Here is a 20,352-nt window from a genome sequence, read left to right on the forward strand (position 1 = left end):
CATTAAATTTAACTGACTCTCTCATCGTAGTAGAAAGGCTTGAGGATTTGATCTGTTTTTTATCATGTGTTCCTGAATCATAAAAGCATTTTTTGATGGAAAATTTTCTGAAGTATTTTTCCAGTTATTGCAACTGATTTATCACCTGCCTTCTTATCAGGCCAGGTAGTTGTGGATTTATGAGACATTAATGCCCTAGGCACAAGTTTAGTCTGTGTGTGAAAGGAAGTCTGTTTACTGTAGCCCATGCCCAGCCCTTCTGTGAGCCATTAGCACCGCTGTGTTTTAGCTGGTAAAATTGGGTTGGGGTGGGAAAGGAGGAGTTAACCACCTGTGCCAAAGATTTTCTTCCTTCAGGCAGTGAATGAGTAGGCAACTCCAAATCTATCTACATTGCAGCTGTGTCTGCATCTTTCCTGTGCAAAAGGCTCCCTGGTCTTGCGCTTCATGCTCTGAAGACGGGAAGTGTTAGTGCCTGGTGTCGAAGTGCCTTGGTGGACAATGTTCTGCTGAGAAAAGCTAAGCTGTGGCTTCACGTGCATGTGCCAGACTATTAAAGCAACTCATAAATAAGTACTAAACTTCTGAGGCAATAATAGGCAAATTATGTAGGTAAATAGCTTTTGAGAAGCAAATAGTGCTTCTTAGTAACTTGTCTACAGAAGTGTTTTAACACCAACTTGATACAGTGCAGTCAATCCAGGCCACAGAAACTGGTGTTCCTTGCTGAAGCCCCATGACACACTTGTCAGATGGCCTTGGTCTCCGGCAGTCTGGCAGCTCCTTAGTTTGTCTTTTTAGTTCTCTCTCTATTTGAAGAGTGTTTATTGACTTGGGTACTATCAAGCCCACTTTATTTAGTAGGAGATGTGAACTGCATTTAAAAAAAGGAAAAGAAAAGCTAGAACTCTTTATCCAAGTGCTATTTGTTTCTGAAGAGCTGTTCCATTTCAGGTTAAATGATTGGATTAGACTCCCTGAGATGTTGTGTTTCAAGCAAAGACTTGAAATGTCTTTCTCCAGATAGAGTGCTGAATTGTAGGGAAGGGGAGGCATCACTGTACCCTGCTGCTTCTGTGGTCGTGGTCTATCTCCCTTTCTGCCATCCCTCCAAGAGTTCTATGAGCCTGGACTTTCTTCTTCTGTTACTGTATTAGAAGCTTTATTCTCTCTTCACACTGTGCTTGGTGTTTCCCACTCTTGCTCAGGAGGTTGGTCCTTTTCCACTCTGTCTCTGGAGGGAACACAGTGACAGCTACCATCAGTTGTCTCTCAAACATTCAGACACAATTTCAGAAGTTAAACTAATCTCTGTAGGCCTCTAATAAGAAGTGGTTTCCGTGGGGGGGGTTATGTTTCCCTTTTATGTGTTTTCACTTTTTTTTGTGGTTTCTTTTAAAGATTCATATTGTGTGCTCACAGCTGGCAAAATACGGGGTTAAAAGTCCTTGTTGCAGGTGAGAAATGGGATGATATCAAAGTGGCTATCACTTAACTTCCTTTTGCAGATGACCTAAAAATCATGAAGAAACTGTGAGCAATTGCTTTTTAATTAAGCAAAATCTCTTTTAACTTCTGGTTTTGGTCTTCTAGCAATAATATTTATGGCTGCCTTTTTTTTCGGTTACAGTCTTTTTCTATGTTAATAGAATTTGTTAATCTAAAAAAACTCAAACTCCTCAAATTTATTTCAACAGAGCTCCTTGTGCGTGAGCCATGTTGCTGTAAAGCTATGCCTTATAGCCCCTGTTATTCCAACACAGAGTTCACCTTAAAATTAGTGATGGAATCAACTTCATTAAGGCAAGGTTACAGGACAAGTGCACCAGTTACACGTGCAGCTCTAACCGCTTAGTTTTAATGATACTGAATTTGAACATCATTTTAATGATATACGAAACTGCAACCTGCAATTTGCAAGGCTTCATTGAGGATGGGTATAAGTTTAGGCAGGAGATGCAGAGGAAAAAGTGGAGGCTGTACTGCAGGGTGGAAGGCTCTTTCTATTGAAATGTCCATGCAGTTTAAAAGGAAAATGTCCATTTCTGAACCGTAGAGTAACTGTGTGGTGTAGTTCTATTTTTACTAAGCCTCGTGGTTTTCCAAAGTGTAAAATCTCTTGTTCTTTATTAAATATAATTTAATTCACAGCAAAATACTTCAAAAGAGTGAACTTTGTATTTTTTAGTCTTTGTATTTTAAAAGACAGAAAATTTTCTTTTTGTATAAGATGACTATGCATCCCTTTAGAGAAACAGTAACTGTTCCATCTTAGCTTTAATACAAAATAGAAGTTCTTGTAATGTGTTTTGTGCATTAGGTACAGTTGTTGCTTGTTTAAAGGGGGTAGTGCTTGAGATTTGGGTTTGTTTTTTTTTTTATCTTCAAGTTGCTGTTATTTTAATTCAGATTTTAAAAAGTAAAACAATAAAAGAAGGCATATTTAGATTCTTTCCTGGATTATAGTGATATTAATACAATTTAATTGTTTTATATCAACTAAAGATAAAATTGGGTCTTTGTGATATCTGAAATGGATTTATTTATTTTTTTTCCCCCCTCAGGACTATTTCCTTAAGAAGTTCCAATTGCTTGTTTTCATGACTGTGAGCCTATTTAATCAGAGATGGAGCAGATGGACTGCAAGCCCTACCAGCCACTGTCAAAAGTTAAACATGAAGTGGATCTAACTTACACAAGTTCTTCAGATGAAAGCGAAGATGGGGGAAAGCAAAGGCAATCTTATGACTCAAGAGAAACGCTCAATGAATATAGCCAAGAGCTAAGACTTAACTATAACAGTCATAGCAGAAAAAGAAAAAACATTGACCAGTCCACGCAAGGTAAATTGTTTATTTTCTCTACTAATTATGGTTATTACTTTCTGATTACTTACTACTAAACAATATCATGTTGTCGGCAGACAAGCAAACGTTTTGTTTTCAAAGGCTTGAAGAGACATTGCAGTTTTATACTATTTTTAACCACACCATAATATCAGAAATTTAGGAACTTTTTTTTTTTTGGAATTAAAATTCCTTTTCTAGCATGATTGACTGACTGGTTTTCTGGAGACCATCACATAATAGCTATAGACAGGATATTAAATTTCACAGTATGGGGCCTGAAAGCTTGAGGGTTCTTGGTGACTCTTGGTAGTTGCTCAATCAATACCAGAAAAAAGTCTATTCAGTTTTGAATTCTGAATTGTTGCAGAATAAAAAAATTAATAAAGAGAAGCTTCCAACAGAAACAAGCGTAGGAGTATCTGTACTGATGTCATTAGTTTTGTGAGAAGAATCACCAATTTAGATGTTTATGGAAGCTGGAAGAATTTATATTTCCTACTTAAGCATTGTAGGTTATTAAAAAAAAAACTGAGCAGTCATCTGAATTTAGTGAATAGCTTCAGAGTAAGAAGTGGTTTGTTGCCTAAAATACTGGTATATCAGCAATTTCTGTGAAGGTTTTGTTACAAGCAATTTGACTACCATCCATGCTGAGGATTTATTTTTATGAAGAGTTTCAATTGAAATCTGAGTTTATGTAGAATCATTATGTGTGGGTATTTATGTGTTTGCTTATATAGACAATCTTTATAAGTAAGAATTGTACGTGGCAGGAACTGAAAGGAAACATTTTCCCAACACTCAAACATATCTTACAGAATTTCATAGCACTGCTAAGTATTCTATGAAACACTTTTTGTATCAAAGTTTTGTTTGAAAGGCCATGCGATCTTGCACATTACAAAAGTTTTTGTTTTAAAGTTGAAATCAATACCCAAATATAGAGCTCTTCAATATTTTTGTACTCCTTACAATTTCAGAAATTGTATCTCAAATCTTTCACTTCAAAGAGGATTGATTTATTGGTTGGTTTTCACACACCTTATAGATAGATATATGAAAGAAACAAAACACCAAACACTAAGTACAGAATTAATTTATTGATTAAGCACTGATTTCTGGATGTTAATCTTTAGGTCTACTACAGGTGTCCCTCATGGAAAATCCATTGCAAGATAAATAGTGTCTCTGGAGTTATTTGCATCAAAAACTTGTTTATTTAACTAATAACACCACGGACTCTTTCAAGCTGAGCTGTTTTACTGGCCTGATAACTCAAAGTGAGCAGATACAAAACTTTCTTGACAAAGTCATTGACTCCTGAAGGGTCACTGCTAATTGCATAATGTATATATCCTAAAATGCATTTTCTTAGTCACTGGAATATTCAAACTCCTGTTTATCTGAAGATATGTAAATCTGCAATGTCTCATCCTGGCAAGATCCTCTGGATTAAATTCCTGGCAGATCAATCATCATATAGTTTGGGGCTGTTGGCAAACATAGTAAATTAATGGTTGGAAGAATTGGTAAACAGTGTTTTGTACTTAAAAGAGATGGGGTAGATTTGGCAGAAGTAATCAGAAATGTTGTTCTTGCTAGGAAACTCCTTGATAGACCAGGCTGTGAGGAGAAATGTTCTTGTAGTTGTACCATACATAGATTGCACTTGTATCTTATTTGTGACGTGTTTACATGATCAAAACTGCTTTCTTCCACAGTTTTCTCTGTTTCCACTGGAATAAATATGAAGGGAGATATGCTTTACAAATATTGGCATTACAAAGAAGATTTTATGGCTTTTAGGTTAATTATGAATTTGTAGAAAACACTAGTTTAGAGGAATGAATTCCTGATAGGATCAGCATCTAGGATTGTGTCATTGGTATGATAAAGTTTATGGATCGTTAACAATATAAGCATATGGTGGTAAATTTCTGGTTAGCCAAACATGTATTTCCTGGCAAGATAAATATATTGAACTGCATTATATGCAAGGCAAACTGGAGTTATTCCTATCAGGAGAACCCAACAACAAATATATTCTGGTAAATCTACGTGAAAAATCAGCATTACCAATATTCCAGAAAATTATGGTTTACAGTGCTTCACAACGAACTGACCTTTTCTGCTTTTAGCCTAAGAAGTAAGTAACACTTTATTGTAGAACAAAAGCTGAAGATTGGTAATATGTTTGATAGAGGAGGTATATAAAATTGTCTGCGAGAGCAATAGGTAAACAGATCCAGCTAAATGTTCAAAATCTTCTTTGAATGACCTTCACTGGCTGTGTGAAGAGGCTTGGGTCACAAGGTGAGAAAGCTGCGCTCATCATCCTAAGGCCACTCCTGTTTCATCCTTGACTTTTTTAGCTTACCACTGTTGCCACCCCATTCTCTTCTCTGCCCTCCATTATGCTCTAACTCTGGTGAGGGATAAGTAGGCAGTAGAAATACTCCAGTGCTAAAAAGCACTTTCTCTCCTTAGAATGGAAAAAATACATCTAGAGTGCAGAAATTAGTGGTGTGTTTTGCTCTGCTTTAAAGTTCAGCAAATTTAAGCTTACCAGGAAGCAAGATTTAAATACATGCTACTCTTAACATCATATGACCAGTCAAATCCAGTTTCACTTATCACCAGAGACATAAATACAAGGCATGCTGACAAGCAGTGGTAGGAAATTGTCCTGTCAGGAAAATGTCATGGTGGTTTCTTTGTCATCTGTGAAGTAGCAAAAGCTTTTTACCTCATAGCCATATTCACCTCTGATTTCAGCATTGTGTAAATCCATTCAGGGCAACAGGTCTGCTTTCTGTCTGCACGAGGGCTGTGGAGAGCTGACTTTGGGCTCTGTATAGCATATGCTCTTGGTTTCAATTACTGTGTTTTTAAATGACGTGTAAAGGTAAATAAGCCAACCTCTATTAGCTTCTCCCCTTAGTCTGTTATATACAACACTAGAATAATACTGTAATGTACCACAAGTCTGTGGTCTTGTGAGCTTTCCTGGAGGAAATTGATGCTAACGGAGTAGCTGTGATTTTCATCATTTTAATAGAGATTTGGAGCACTTATCTGGGTGAATTTAGGACTATGCTTTCAAACTTCCACAAAGAGCAGTAAATGAAGGGGAAAATTTTATCAGAGGGCATGCCCAAACTCTTGTTGACATTAAGAAAGTAGAGTTTTAATACTATCAGTGCTAACCTGACGATCAACGCAACAGGGTAGAACAGTTCAATATAGCTCTTCCCTGCTACCTGCATATTTTGGAGCCTTTGCCAGTAATATTCATTGGTAAAGACTATCAAAATAAAGAATATTATAATGGCTGTTTGTTGAACAATAAACAGGACACAGTAAAATGCATTTTTATGTTTGCGTCTGAAAGGGGGGATCATTAGTTTTGAGAAGGACAAGGGAAAATGTAAAATGTAAATAAAACGTCTGTCTTAAAAGAACTACTGCTATGTAGGCTTTTAGAAATGTGACAGTTTTGAACTCTTCAGCTGGGTAGTTATTTGCTTGTCTTGTTCCCCATGTTTTCTTTATGATGAGATTTGTGGGCTAAGGAAAGGTGGAATTTTTTTTAACCTTTAAGCTGTATAATTTGTGTAGAGCTGCATATTGAGATGTTACGGAAGGTGATTGTAGCGCAGTGGAATTGAAGTTTTTCTGAGTACTGGAAGAGGAAGATAGGAACAGGCTGATTACAAAGGAAACCAATTCATTTTACAAGCACTTCTCTTGGAATTGTTTAAGAAAATACAAAAATAACAGAAGGCTTCAGGTAACATACTATTCCAAGATAGGGCTTGTATCAAAACTATTGAGGTATTTTGTGTTGTTGCAATCTTTTTTCACTTGTTTGCAAATGCCAGACATTTAAATTTTAGACTTTTAATTCTCTCTACAACATCGTTTTGCCAATTTAAAAAAAAAAATCATCTGAGCACTTAATTAAGAATGTTTTATACCCGCATACTTCAGAGAGGGGACTTGAAGCATAGTGAAGGAATGATATCTGTGTAAAGGTACACGATATTTCCCTCATACTGTCTCTTAAAAGATACTCGGCTTTCAGTAGAGGGTAATTTAAAGGTCCTTCAGATTTCTGGGCCGTATACTGATGGAAGGAAGCAGTGGCTAATAAGCTCCATGTCCTGCTCCTGTTTGTTACACCATCTGGCCTGAGTGTTTATGAGCTTCATGTTGTCCAAAAAAATTGACAAGTGAGGCAGGGTAAAAGACTCTGTATTCCTAAAGCTTTAGTGCATTTTCTCCTCTTGTATTCCCTTGCAGAAATAGGGATTCCTGATATGCTGTGCTGTGCTTCGTTTGGCTGGTGTTATTTTAGTCATGGTGATGATACTGTCTGCCAGAGAGAAACAGTGGGATGCGCCGTTCCCCATGGCTTCCTGGGCTGCAGCCTTCTCCTCGATATGGGGAGTATCTTCAAACTCTAACGAAAGGAAAAGCTGCACTTAGATTCAGCCCCCTCTGGATATTCTTTCTTGATTCGCTAGGTAATTGGAAATGTCTCTCCTTGGAATAACTGGGGTGAGGAAACTGTACGTTTCTGGCTTCATTTAAAATCTCACAGAGGGACTGCTTTTCCTTCCACTCATCAAATCAAAACACACGAGCAAACTAAATGTGCTAAGAGACTCTTTCCCACGAGGCTGAAGTGGGTGCTCCCTTTCCTAGATCACAACTATGTTACAAAAGCCTCTAACCTGCTGTCACCATTCTTGCAATGCTGCTTCCAATCTTATAATATCTGCCATCATCTCGGTGAAAAAAATGCCTTCTATAATCAAAAATAGTTTCATTCTCCTAAGTAATGCTTTTGATTTGAAAAGTGAATATCTCAGAGAGGGGAAAAGTAAGAAAAGAACCTATTCAGAATGGAAATACATTAGAGGAGGATCACTGCATTTCCAGTCCCCTGCTAACAAATCTCATCCAAGGAATAAAAAAAAGCATTCTTCAAATGTTACACAAGCTTAACAATGCATTATCAGAGTACAAATGCAAGCGACTATCCTAATTTCCATTCTCTTCTCTGAATCTCCATTTTTCCATGGTGTAAAATGCCACAAATCATAGAAGTAGAAGTGAGACAGGGAAAATAACCCAGTCAGCATAACAGAAATTGAGATACGACAGTCCTTACAGCAACCTGTGCCCTATGCTAATGGACTGTCTCTACAGCAGAGGCTTAAATTTTTGAGTTAATATGTTTTCGAACTCAGTCAAAGCTTGAAATTGTACTTGCAAAATGTTCTTGCTATATTAATAGAGCTTCTCCCTATAACATTTAAAATGCCCAAGATCTGTCCTAAGTTAAAACCACGGTATGAACAAACATCAGGACAGAGCAACGAAGCAAATATGTGGGAACTGGTGAATGGTTCTGCACTTGTCCTATAAGTCATTTGAATATAAATACTCTTGCTGTGTCTTTGATGTCACACTTTTTGAAACAAAGAAAACCTGTCTTATTTTCTGAAACTAGAGATCTGGTTTGTTTATCTTCATTTGTAGAGCAGATGCTGAAATACAGTAACATTTCTTTTCAGGGTTTCTCAATTAGGTATCTGTCAGAAGATTTTGTACCTCCTGATATAAAGAACTGTCAAGAAGTAGCTCAGTGAGTTGATGACATTGCTATGTGTCTGGCTGAACAGCAGGGTGTATGTATCATAACTCATTTAGAGGTTGAATTAGAGGGTTTTTTTGAGCATGAGACTCAAATACTTTTAAACTTAGTTCTGTTGGTATTTATGTGAAATAAAGTGTGAATATGATTTAAAATCTAAGGTTCTTTCAAAGTTTCAGTTTTATTGGAAGCAACTCAAAAATCAGTTTCCTGCTGACTGTCGCTCATTAGGAATGCTTTGCAAGTAGATAAAGTATCTTTAGCTCAGATGGAAAAAAACAACGTGGGAGGAACAAAGTAATGTTTAACAGCAGCAGACTGATTCTTTCAGCACCACCACCTCCAAGCACCAGTTCTATAACAGAACAATGAATATTGAGTAAGGTTGATATAGTCGCTTCCAGCTCTAACCTCAGGAAAAATAGTCTGAGGACCTAGAAATGTCACATATCAAAATATAAACAATTGCTGTGAAAATTGTCAACAGATTATGAAGCCAGTGAATTGAAATGATAATATTGGTGCAGGTACTAATGAGACATAAATGTCAATTTTTGTAGAGTTTTTGAAAGACTGAATAAAATGCTTTATTCAGTATTAATGTGGTGGAATTCATAACTTCTATAAGAGCTGCATCTGTAAGAAAACATTAGCAACTGGACTGTATTAAATATTGTACTCTGAAACAGGCTGTCACAGAAACCCTAGGGGTTTTTTTCTAACTGAGAGCAGTAGTATCTGAAAAGCTAGATTCAGTGTTGCCTTTGACTTCACTCAATATAAGATGCATATCTTCACATGTGATTTTTGAACTCCCAAGGAAACCCCAATCCCGTGAGCCAGAACTGTTCCCATGCTTTACAGCCAACAGAGAGCTGTAGGGGAAGCTGTTATTAGCTAAAGGGAAGCAGCAGCAGGTTCTGCTGCCCGTCGCCCCTGGAAGCGGGACAAGTCTGAGGCTGAAGTGCCAAAAATACTCCTTCTGCATACCTGGGAGGGGAGCAGAATCTGGATCTCCCTGCTGTTAGCACCGTTAGCTGTTATCTGGATCTCCCTGCTGTCAGCACCAGGAAAACAGCCAGACTTTTTTATTTCTGAGATTTTGTTGTACGTATGGAAATGCAGAAATCAGAAATGTGTGCACATGCACTCTAGCTTTTAATAGGTTTGGGGGTTTGCAATTGGGGTCAGTTACTAAGAGTTTAAATAGAGTTAAATATTAGAAATATTGTCGAAAAATTGCCCCCAGAGGTATTCCCCTGTGCTGCTTGGAAAATGTGTTGGTAATTTCCTCTCACTGTGGTTCCTTTTCTCATTGTGTACTTGGGGACAGACTGCAAAATTCTTTTATCTTTGGATCTCTGGAAGGAAATACAGAATTCATTAAGAGAAAGGCATGTTATGAAAAAATCCTTATATTTCAGTTGAGAAAGGAAAAAAAGGAAATTATTTGCCTGTTCTGGATAAATCTTCATTCATGGAGCATATCTTGGATGACCATCTTGAATGTTACCTATTGTAAAAATAAGGATAAACACACAGTACCTGTCTGCATTGACAGCATTCCTACTGCCATTGTGACTGCCATCACATAAGTGTATCTTTGTTCCTTTAAATATATTTATTTTCTCCTCTCTGTATCCAACTTCTCTGAGGCAGTTCAATATTCAATAATATTTAGTGAGTTCTAAAGTAAAATGAGAAAAAGAGTAATAAAGTTAATGGAGTGTCTGTTTGCATGATCTTATTGAACACAACACAGTTCAATGTCAGAACACACAACTTATATCTGTGATGAAGGACAAAGTATTAGCACAGGTAAGGCTTTCAATGCTACTTCTACAGGTAAAGCTAACTCTGAATATATGAACTTAGGCATCTTTATTCAGGAATGCATTATGGCAAAATGGTATTTTGATATGCTGCTTGATGGTTTTTGTTACTCCCTCAATGTTTAAACTTATCTTGAGGAATTTTCTAAGATACTTCAGAGGTTTTAATGATCTTAAAAATTCATTTTCCAGTGATAATTTTTTTAAGATAAGTCAATGTATTCATTTTGATATGTTTGGATTTTTTAGTCTTAAGAGAAACTATCTGACATGCAGTTTTGGATTTTGGATTAAAACTGGTTTTTTTTTCTGTAGAACCTTTCTGTGAAGATACAGGGGAAAATCAATTTTCTGTTTCTGCTTATGGATAAAAATATCAAAAACACAGGTCTGTGTTTATTACCAATTCTGTATGTAGTCGGTTCTTTGACTTCACTAGTCATGCTACTGTAAATCAGAAAATAATCTGTCTGGTTTTGACAATAAAAAAGCATGCTACAAATTATGTATTGTAACGTGTGAATACATAACCTTGAGCAGTGTTTTGTCAGAAGTGTATAATTAGTGGTTTTGGAAAGGAAATATTTGTAGTATTTATTTGGTTGGTTTGGTTTGCATACAGATTCTCAAAGGATTAATTGAGCTGTTGATTTTAGGGATACAGTTCTTCCTGGCATCAGTGAGAATTATGTTTATAGGTGTGACATCAATTTAAGCTGATACTGTAGTAGCGATTACTTAATGTTTGAAATTAATTGTTGGCTATTGATCTGTAGAGTTTAGGTGTTCAGCTAACAGGTTGCTAATAGTTTGCTCTTGTTTTGTGCTTAGAAAATGAATCTGCTTTCAGATAACTAAAAAAAAAATAACTTACTGAATTATTTGTCCATCTTTATGTCATAACTGCTGGATCAGACTTCTGAAGAGCTCAGTGATAAATGTTTTTAAACTATCTCTTGGCTCTGCCTCACACTTTTACTACTTTAGTGGTTCTATCTAGTATTAAAGTTTGATTTGCTTCCCAGAAATGGCAAAGGGACAGGAGATCAGCGATGTCTGTGGTCAGTGGACTGGATCACACTAGTTTTCCATATGATTCTAGAGCAGTCACACATACTGTAATACATTGTGTGCACCTTCACCACTGTCGTCACAGCAGGGTAGGTTTAGTTGCTGTTACTCATTTCAGTACCGCTGATTTGAAGTTAAGGATTGTCACAGCTTCACTCCATGCTGTTTCAGAGCCAGAAGATACAAGTAATGTTCCCCTTTTCCTTCATTATCCTGTTGGACTCCTCTCAGTGTTCTCAAGTCTCTGTTGCCCCACGTAGCTGTTGAACTCATTTTTGGTCAGGAAGGGAAAGGTCCTTCAGAATAGTCCAGTCTGTTTTCTACATTGCTTTACAAAGAAAAAAAAAATAGCAAAGAAATTGGCAGAGATTGACTGCAATGGCAACCTCTGAAAAATATTTGTTACTCGGAGTAGGCAAAATGTGCTCTTGACAGGAAAAGATTTTGGAATTGCAAAGACAAAAAGGAAGAGGGGTTGGATACCTCAGTGCTGTTTACTTCTTGTAGAAATAATAGCAGTAGTGTATTTATTGGAGTAGGGCTGGGTATACCTTCAGGGATATAAAAGCTTATTTAGCTAATATTCAGCTTTGCATTTAGGAACTAACACAGGAGATAGGTCTGTTTCTCCAGTTCATGAATTCCTGGCACCCATCCGTGTGTCATATAGCTGCTCTAGACCCAAGTACAAAGTGAGCAGGGTCTGCCTTGGCCAGCTTCTTCCTAAGATTATTCCCACTCTCCAGTGAAGTATTATTCAGCCTTGAATTCACTCAGGTGATGAATATTCATTTCACAGATAATTATCATCATCCCTGAACACCTCCACTCAAATAAACCAAACTTCTCACACCACCAAGCATTTCTGTCACTGTTTTGGCAACGTGAAGCTTATGGTTCTTCATGCTCTAATAATGCTCCATCATCTGTGGATTTGGTTCAAATGACCATGATGAGGGTTAGAAAACTCTTCTTTTCCACCATGTTTGTTGTTTTTGGGAAAAGAAGAGAGAGGCACCTGCCACTCATCTTTTCATATGCTGCCTTAAATCTCACACCTGGATGTGAGGTAACAGCACAGCAGACATAAGCAGGGTGCTGCTTTGCTGTAACTTGGTGATGCCTGTTGTGATCAATTGAGTGTTTAGACATTACATTTCAGTATTTGCAAGTTTTTCTGATTTCTTTTAGTAGTTACTAAAAGAAATCTCAGTCCTTAAATTGGCTATGGTAATGGATTTATCTAGACTGTCAATTGAATGGAATAATGTTGCTAGCAAGTACCTATATTTCAGTTTAATTTTATGACCTTTTTAGAAGATTTACATGCATAAAATAGATTTCTAATGGCTAATAAGCCCTTCTAAAGGAGGAAAAAGGGACATAAAGGCTGTTTTCTTTCTTTTGCTTAAACATTATTTTAAAAATGAATGAAAGTGCTAAGTAAAAAACAGCTGCAATAACATCAGTAAGAGATCAGTCAGTGTTTGAAGTGGTTAGAAGTCAGTAGCAGATTCTTTGCAGGTGAGGTGTTTACTGACTTGTCTTTGGCAACATTGAATACAATTGTTCCATGTTCATATCATTATTCTGTAAAATTAGCCGCAAAACATGCTTGACAAATCTGCCTGTTATAATTTCAGCAAACTATGTGAGACAACAACTGTATTAAACATTAAACAAGAAAATTCTGACTTGTGAAATTGTCTGGCCGGCATCTCTTAAGGTTTTCAGGAGTTGCTTCTCACTCTGTGTTCTGCTTTCTGTCCCGTGGGAAGGGGACAGTGATGAGGGATGTACATCCTCCTCTGAAGGTATATGTATTTGACTAGATGGTTCAAATAAGTGCATTTAATTAGCCTGGGGGAAATAGTTCTTTGTCCAATGTTCTCTTTCTCCATTGCTACGCAGCAGCTCACTATTCATCCTTCTTGGTTTTGAGTCATCCTCATATTCAAATCCACAGCGTCCAACCCTTTCCTTCTCTCCTTCCCCCTCCACTGGGAGCTCTATCATTAAAAAATGCCTGCTCCTCTTTCAGTGCTCAATTCCTCATGTGTTTATTGAAATAGGAATTGGCCGGGTTTATAAGCGCTCTGTCTGATGAGAGTGGAAACAGAGAGAATCTTGCTGTGATTTGGAGAGAAGTGATTTAAGCTCCTACAGACAAATATTGTAGGTGTTTTTCACTCATAACCACTTCTGGTTATGCTGCTTGCATCATTCGCCAGTTGTCCTAATCAGCTGTGCTGTTTATTTCCCATTTGCTCTGTCACTGCTGAGTCTAATGTCAGGCTCGGTACAAGATGGTGAAGCTCAGGAAATGATGAAGCAGCTGGTAGGGAAATGAGACATTACTGAATGGTGGATAATGTGGAAAAAGGCAAAACCCACATGTTGGTTGTACCCTGTGGGGGAACTGTTTCTCATGAATGGTCTGAACTCAGCTGGTTCCCATGAAATAAATTTAATAGGAAGAAAACAATGGAAAAGAGCTTTAAGGTATGTTTAAACATAAAAATGTCTGCTAGAAGAAACCTTTGTACAAAAGGATGTTTAAGCATTTCCATCTTTTTTTTATTTTTTTTCTTTTATTCTGAAAACAATCCCTTACATAATGTGATATTAGCTTGTATTTTTTTCTGATACTTTATTTTCCCCCTGTAAACTAGTGTTGAAGTCAAGATTGTTAAGTTTGTAGTTCATATTTTTACTCTTTTTAGTTTACTTCTTTTCCCCCTCCTTTATATAGTGAGTGGATATATGTGGGGTTTGATATATGCAATAGTTTCTGCTACAATTCTTTCAGCAAGCTAATAGTACAGCTGAAGTGTTTTTATAGATTAAAACCAAAAGAATTGAGACGCTTTAACACTCCTGTAGTGTTCTTATTCTTAGGTCGCTGGCATGATCCAGAATCGCTCAGGTGCAGGATAGGGCCCTCTTCTGTCTCCATGGTGTGCGTTAAAGCACATGAGGGGTTATCCAAAACAAAGGTATATTTCCTTCTGTTCTGGTTAGCTGTGGCTTTAGTGTTTAAATTGATATCTGCACAGATTGTTTTAGCACTATATATAAATGTCTTTGAACATGGTTTAAAAAAACAGTTGCTTTCATTTTTGCTTGAATCTGGTATTCCCCTGGAATCTCTGTTTAGAGTGCTTTCTCCATTGTATGTCCCATTTCTGATCAGGGCTTAATTACATTTTAAGTGCTTTCTGTGTTACTGTCTCCACCACCTCAATTAGTTCACCTCCAACTGTGTGAATTTTTGAATAAGGAGGCACTAAGTATTTCCAGCAGTACAGAACTTTGAGCTTTGCTTATCTGCCTATGGCAAGCTTCCCTAAGGTCATGGAAGAGTTTACAAGGTTGCTGTAGGCTAATCTATTAGTGAGATATCTTACCCTTTTGGTTGGATTTATTTTCTTTGGGTTAAAGTACTTTCAGCTGCTGTAGAGGCTCGTAACTTTGACTGTTCCCAAGCATCGTTGATCAGGCAGCTTCACGGAACCAAGAGTTATGGTGACCTCACAGGCTCTCAGTTGCCCGCTGCTGCAGAATAGAAGCTATGTTAGCTGTGAAGAAGGGTAGTAGAGTGCATCTTATATTCCACAAATAAAATGTCTCAAAGGCTGATGCTAGAACATTTCAAACAGCTTCTAGCTATCTCATGTTAGGTATCCAACCTCCCAACCATCTTTATACACATTAGCAATATCAATATATCCATTTATTTGATGAAGAGGATTTGGGTTTAGTTGTGGATAGTCAACAGTACATGTGATTTGCATTAGAAAGAGCAGATGCCTGCCTGCTGACTTTCAAAGGTGAGAAATTACATTTTAATGCTTACCAGTTAGTGACTTGTTATTTCCCAGGTATCAATTATAGAGCGGTGTGTGTGTGAAAGAGAAAAATGCTACGTGGTTAAGTCATCGGCTGGAGTTTTCAAAGTCAGTAACTAGAATAGCTGCTAAAATGATTATTACATACCTAAAAAACTCACTTAGTATTTTAAAACAATTATAACTCACATTAAGAAAGAGCAAGGAAATCAGAGGTCTAGAGCTCAAAAAAAGTGTAGTCAAGTGCTCCTACCTACATAAAAATACTGGAGTTATTTCTTCCTGTAGTGGCTGTGTTCCCAAAGTTTGGATACGTTTTGATGACAGATCATGGGGACTTAAAACACTTCTTTTTAAACTTCATGAAAATGTACAGAGGTGTTTTGATTTGATGTGCTTTGGGATTCTTCTCATACTTCATTTCCTTTGGTGCAGCGCAGGAACAACAGTGGCATCAAATCTTGAGATGGAAAATTTTGTAGATATAATATTGTATGCTTAGGAACTTTATTATGCTGACACAAAAGTCTCTGATTTTAATCTTTCCTTGATAACTGTGATGTGCATTCTTTATTAAAATATGTTTTAAGAACTGTTTATTTAACGTTAATAATAGTGATGCTGTGTGATATTGATGTGAGATTAGCATAGTGTATTTTCTGGGGATACACGCTTGGAATGAATCTGTCGTTTTCAGCTGAGTTACTTTGGCACATCTTGATGGTATAAAACCAAAAATGATCTTTTTTTGTAGTTGTTGAAACTGAATGTAATAGTCTTTATAATTTATGTATTTACTTGTAGAAATATAATGTAGAAGAAATAATATCTGGAAATATTGGAGAATCTAATAGGGGTCTTGGAAGAAAATCAGTTAAACAGTTGAAAAAATAATTAGTGTGATTGTATATATCAAAAATAAGGTACACAAACGCAATGATTTGCATTAAATTGTTTTACTGTACTTAAACTGCAGTAGAGCTGACCTTTAAATTTGAACTGCTGTTACTGAAATCCCTTTAGTAAACTGAACACTTGAAAAAAGAAGGGAGCTGAAGTAGTCAGAATTTTTTGAAGGCAGTTTAATCTCCCATTTCTTGATCAGATGGAACATTTGCTGACAAACCCCTCAAGAGTTTTGGGGGGAAGAAGGGTTCTTTGACTGACAAGCTGTATCCCCAGTTGGCTAATCAAATGGAACAGATGTGCCAAGTTGTCTTTCATATGTTCTTACTTATGTCAGATCTGCAGCTGGGTGTAATTGAATGTAAGTAGAAGTACTGAAGAGCTTGTGCACGTGTGCACATTCTCTCTCTTCCTTGTTCCGAGATTTACCTGAAGGATGTATTTGTTGGTCTAAATATTACTTAGTGGTTCAGTCTACATTAACAACTATGCTGCATCCATAGTAGATGTTACTTTATTAAGATCTTGTAGGATCGTGTTCATTGCATGTAAATTTTAGAAAGTTCAGGGGCGCGGGAGAGAAAAATATCTGCAAATATTTGCACCTATAATCTGAAATAGGGCAAAGTCAAACTGCCTAGGTGTCCGAAGATCCAATAGGGAATAACTTGCAGTTTGAGTTGATTTTATTATTTTAGCACAAAGGGTGATTACACACTAAAATGCAGTTAGTGAATTTATGGGGAAAAGGGAATATTTTAACAGCAAGAAATCAATTTGTGCGTTGGACTTTAAAAATCATGGAAGCAAAGCTGGATTTCCACTTTTATTGTTGGGGCATAACCCAGTGTATCTTGAAAACTTCAGAGTTTAAATGCTTCATAGCGCTATATGCTCCGCAATAGCAACCTGGTGAGCAGTCCTTGCTCTGTAGAAGGACTCTCATACTCTATTAAGAGCCTTGGGAAACCTGATGTAACTTGGCCCTCCTTTGAGCAGGAGGATGTTCTATTGACTGCCAAAAGCACTTCCAATTTCAGTTATTTTTAGACCCTGCAAATTCTATTCAGATATACTTCTGTATCTATGTTTATGTGTATCTTAATATTCTACACACGTGTGCATATGTATGTATACATAAAAAAGCAAGAGAAAGAAGTATAAAATCAGGTATAGTATTCTGCACATGTTGGATATCCCACCAAAAAATCAGTGGATGAAAATTTCAAATTTTGACTCCCTTAGGCTGTCTTTTCAGTTGCGGATGCTTGGGAGAGGTATCAGATGTACTTTCAGGACTGACAGCATTAGTGGTGTGGATCCGCAGGGTCTGAAGAGGTTTGTTGGCAATGCGTGTGTACCGGCTTCCTGTGACCAGCAGACTTAGTGACACTGGAAGCCTGCAGACTGGGATTTGTCAAATTTTCACCTGAATAATCAGAGAGGGTCAAGCATTTCTGTTTCCAAAGTAATATGTAATGCTGGTTCTGGTTCATTATGCTTCCTGTCTTCTCAAAAATCACAGCAAATAATTCATCCTTCAAAACCCGGAGTATCTGTCAGGATTTACAAAGATATTTACTCTTGCTGCTGCTGCTGCTGTCTTATACCTTTCACTAGCAGCTTTTTCTCTTTTGATTTGCTAGCCATTTTCTGCTCTGGATTTCTAGCATGTTCACAACAAAAAGGAAAGAATACACCTGTTAATCCTGTCTGAGGTTTGCTTGCATGAAATCCCTCCTTCCTGCTTCACCTTTTTCCATCCAGGTGCAGCCACATGCTTGGGGATTTGCAGGAATGAAACGATGAGACGGACTCCAGATAGGTGTAAAAGCAGAGACCTTTATTATTGCAACTTACAGGTTTATATACCTTTGCTCATCTGTCCACACGTTTCCCATAGCATCCTTATTGGCCCAGGCCTATTGTCCACGCGCTTGCAATCACCAGCATCAACATTCGATTGGTTGACCTCCAAAACCCCACATGCTGCCCCGAAATGCTGTCTCCACCCTGATTTGCATCTCTGATGTTCACCTCTTTGTTCAGCTTCCCGCTCTTACAACCCAAGGTCGGTTCAAGGACCCCAAGTCAAAGAAGTATCAAACAGGTCTACCTTGCTACCACTGATTCCTGCAGGGATTGTGGAACATGGAACAAGCATCAATCTTCTTCTCTACATACTCTGCCCAAATGACCTGGTTGCTTGTTAGCTTTCCTAGCCCTTCTTCTTACAGAGGTTTGACTGCAAACCCTTACTTATTCGTTTCTGCAACTTACTGCTCTGACAGTAATTGTTAAAGGCAAAATGCAGCATAGATCTGCCATTCATATGAAGCCTTCTTAGAAAGCCCCTGAGGTCAAAACAAAACCAGACAAACAGAATGTCTCCTGCCCTGAAGGTGACTGTACCCTGGCTCTGGCTGGTTGCCGAGGGGCAGTTGCAGCCCATGGGCCCCTGCTCCTCTACCACTGGGCTTCCAGCTGGGGGCAAGAGCCTCTCGCCCAGAGCAGCTCGTGGGGCCTCACACCCACTGTGGTGGCAGCACAATGACAGCAGCAACTAGTCTTTGTGCCCTTGTGCACAGCACAATGTTCTCCCATGTGTTCTGTAAACAAACAAGGTGATGCTGCAGTCTGCCTTGTACATGCACTCGTAGAATAGTTTGGGTTGGAAGGGACCTTAAAGCCCATCCAGTTCCAACCCCTCCTGCCATGTGCAGGGACACCTCCCACTAGATCAGGCTGCCCAAGGCTCATCCAGCCTGGCCTTGAACATTGCACATCTCTTATTTTTAAAAAAAAAAAAAAAAGAAGGCTTTGATGCTCATGTAACTCAAGTCAAAGTTTGAACAGGAATTTTAAGGAACAGTTTCAATATTTTTAGAAAGAGAAGGTGTGTTTATAAAATATGTTATAAACCAGAATTCAAACTGTTGGTATAAATTAATTTCATATTTCCATCTTAAGTTCTATTAGAAAGTGATACCTGTCATGAAACTTCTAAGACTGATGTTTGAATGAAAGTGATTCTGCTTTAAATGTAACTCCATTCAGAAAAGCATATCTGAGCTAAATTCAAATTTATAGGGATATAGCAACAATCCAAGGGTAGTTTCACTTTGAAGAATGTTAGTATACAGCTTACACTGTGTTTAATAATTCTGTCAATCTTACTTCCCTTAAGTGCCATACAGATTTTTAAACAAGTTAGAACCACAGCCTTAATGTCGCCTGTTAAGAACTGTAAATTTACTGGCTTAAAGCTAACTGTACTCCACTGTTTCATGCTCTCTGGTTTGTCTTTAGGAAGAATATTTGTTCATAAAAACTCCTTTAAGAGAAAGATTTGTTAATCTGTTCTAGATTCTGAATCATAGTTCTGCTGTCCTTCGTAGAAGTTTTATCTTGCTTGGTGTTTTTTTAAAGTAAAGAAACTTAAGAGAATTTACAGGCTAAAGCTGTGGCTAGCTTTAATTTTGAGAATTTAATGACAAGAATTCATTATCTTTTTCTTCTCTGGAACACATACAAATGCCAAAACTTGCAACTGAAAAAATGTTTCAGAATGAAGGAACCTTAAAAATTCTAAACAGAAAATTGTAATGCTTTTCTCTTAAAATAGAGGTTTTGGAAATGCAGAATCTTTTTTTCTTAAAAATTCTCAATTTCATAATTTTTGCAAATGGAGAATGAAGTTGTAATTGAATGTATTGTAATACAAACGATTCCAGACTCTATTTGAGCTGTAGCATTAGAAGAACTTAATTTATCCTTGTAAATGATACTGAGGTTCTTTCTCATCTGTGATAGTTATATTCCACCCCCCTCCCCTCCGCCCTTGTCTTTAATAGGATAGAGTTAGTGTGGTCATTATTTGAGATTAAGTAGGTTTCCTTTATCAGAAATTCAGGTTAAATGCTAACTCCTGGCATTTGCTGTGGGTTGTATAACTCTAAAATTCATTAGAAGAGAGACATTTATGTGTACCTGCAATAGAAAATTTCTCTTTAACAGAATCTTGTGAATGGAAGTACTTTGCCTGATAAAGCCACACTTCAGGAACAGGAAAGGCTATAGCCAGCAATGCTTAAGGTATATTTGAACTTGAAGTAATAAATTCCTAGTCAATCTGATAATGACAATGTTTTTTCCTAAATTAAACTGACACCCACTGCATCCAC

General features: G+C 37.4%; 1 protein-coding gene across 5 annotated transcripts in view; it reads left to right on the forward strand.

The window, feature by feature from the left end:
• TENM1 (teneurin transmembrane protein 1) overlaps positions 1 to 20,352 on the forward strand; it is a 662,362-nt gene that overhangs the window by 425,190 nt on the left and 216,820 nt on the right. For all 5 annotated transcript variants that reach the window (XM_069868106.1, XM_069868109.1, XM_069868108.1 and 2 more), the window contains one exon: positions 2,565 to 2,843. In XM_069868106.1, the coding sequence (XP_069724207.1) occupies positions 2,627 to 2,843 (217 nt within the window). In that variant the 5' untranslated portion in view covers positions 2,565 to 2,626. The remainder of the gene's footprint in view (positions 1 to 2,564; positions 2,844 to 20,352) is intronic.

This window comes from Phaenicophaeus curvirostris, chromosome 13, assembly GCF_032191515.1.
Source record: "Phaenicophaeus curvirostris isolate KB17595 chromosome 13, BPBGC_Pcur_1.0, whole genome shotgun sequence".
NCBI lineage: Eukaryota > Metazoa > Chordata > Aves > Cuculiformes > Cuculidae > Phaenicophaeus > Phaenicophaeus curvirostris.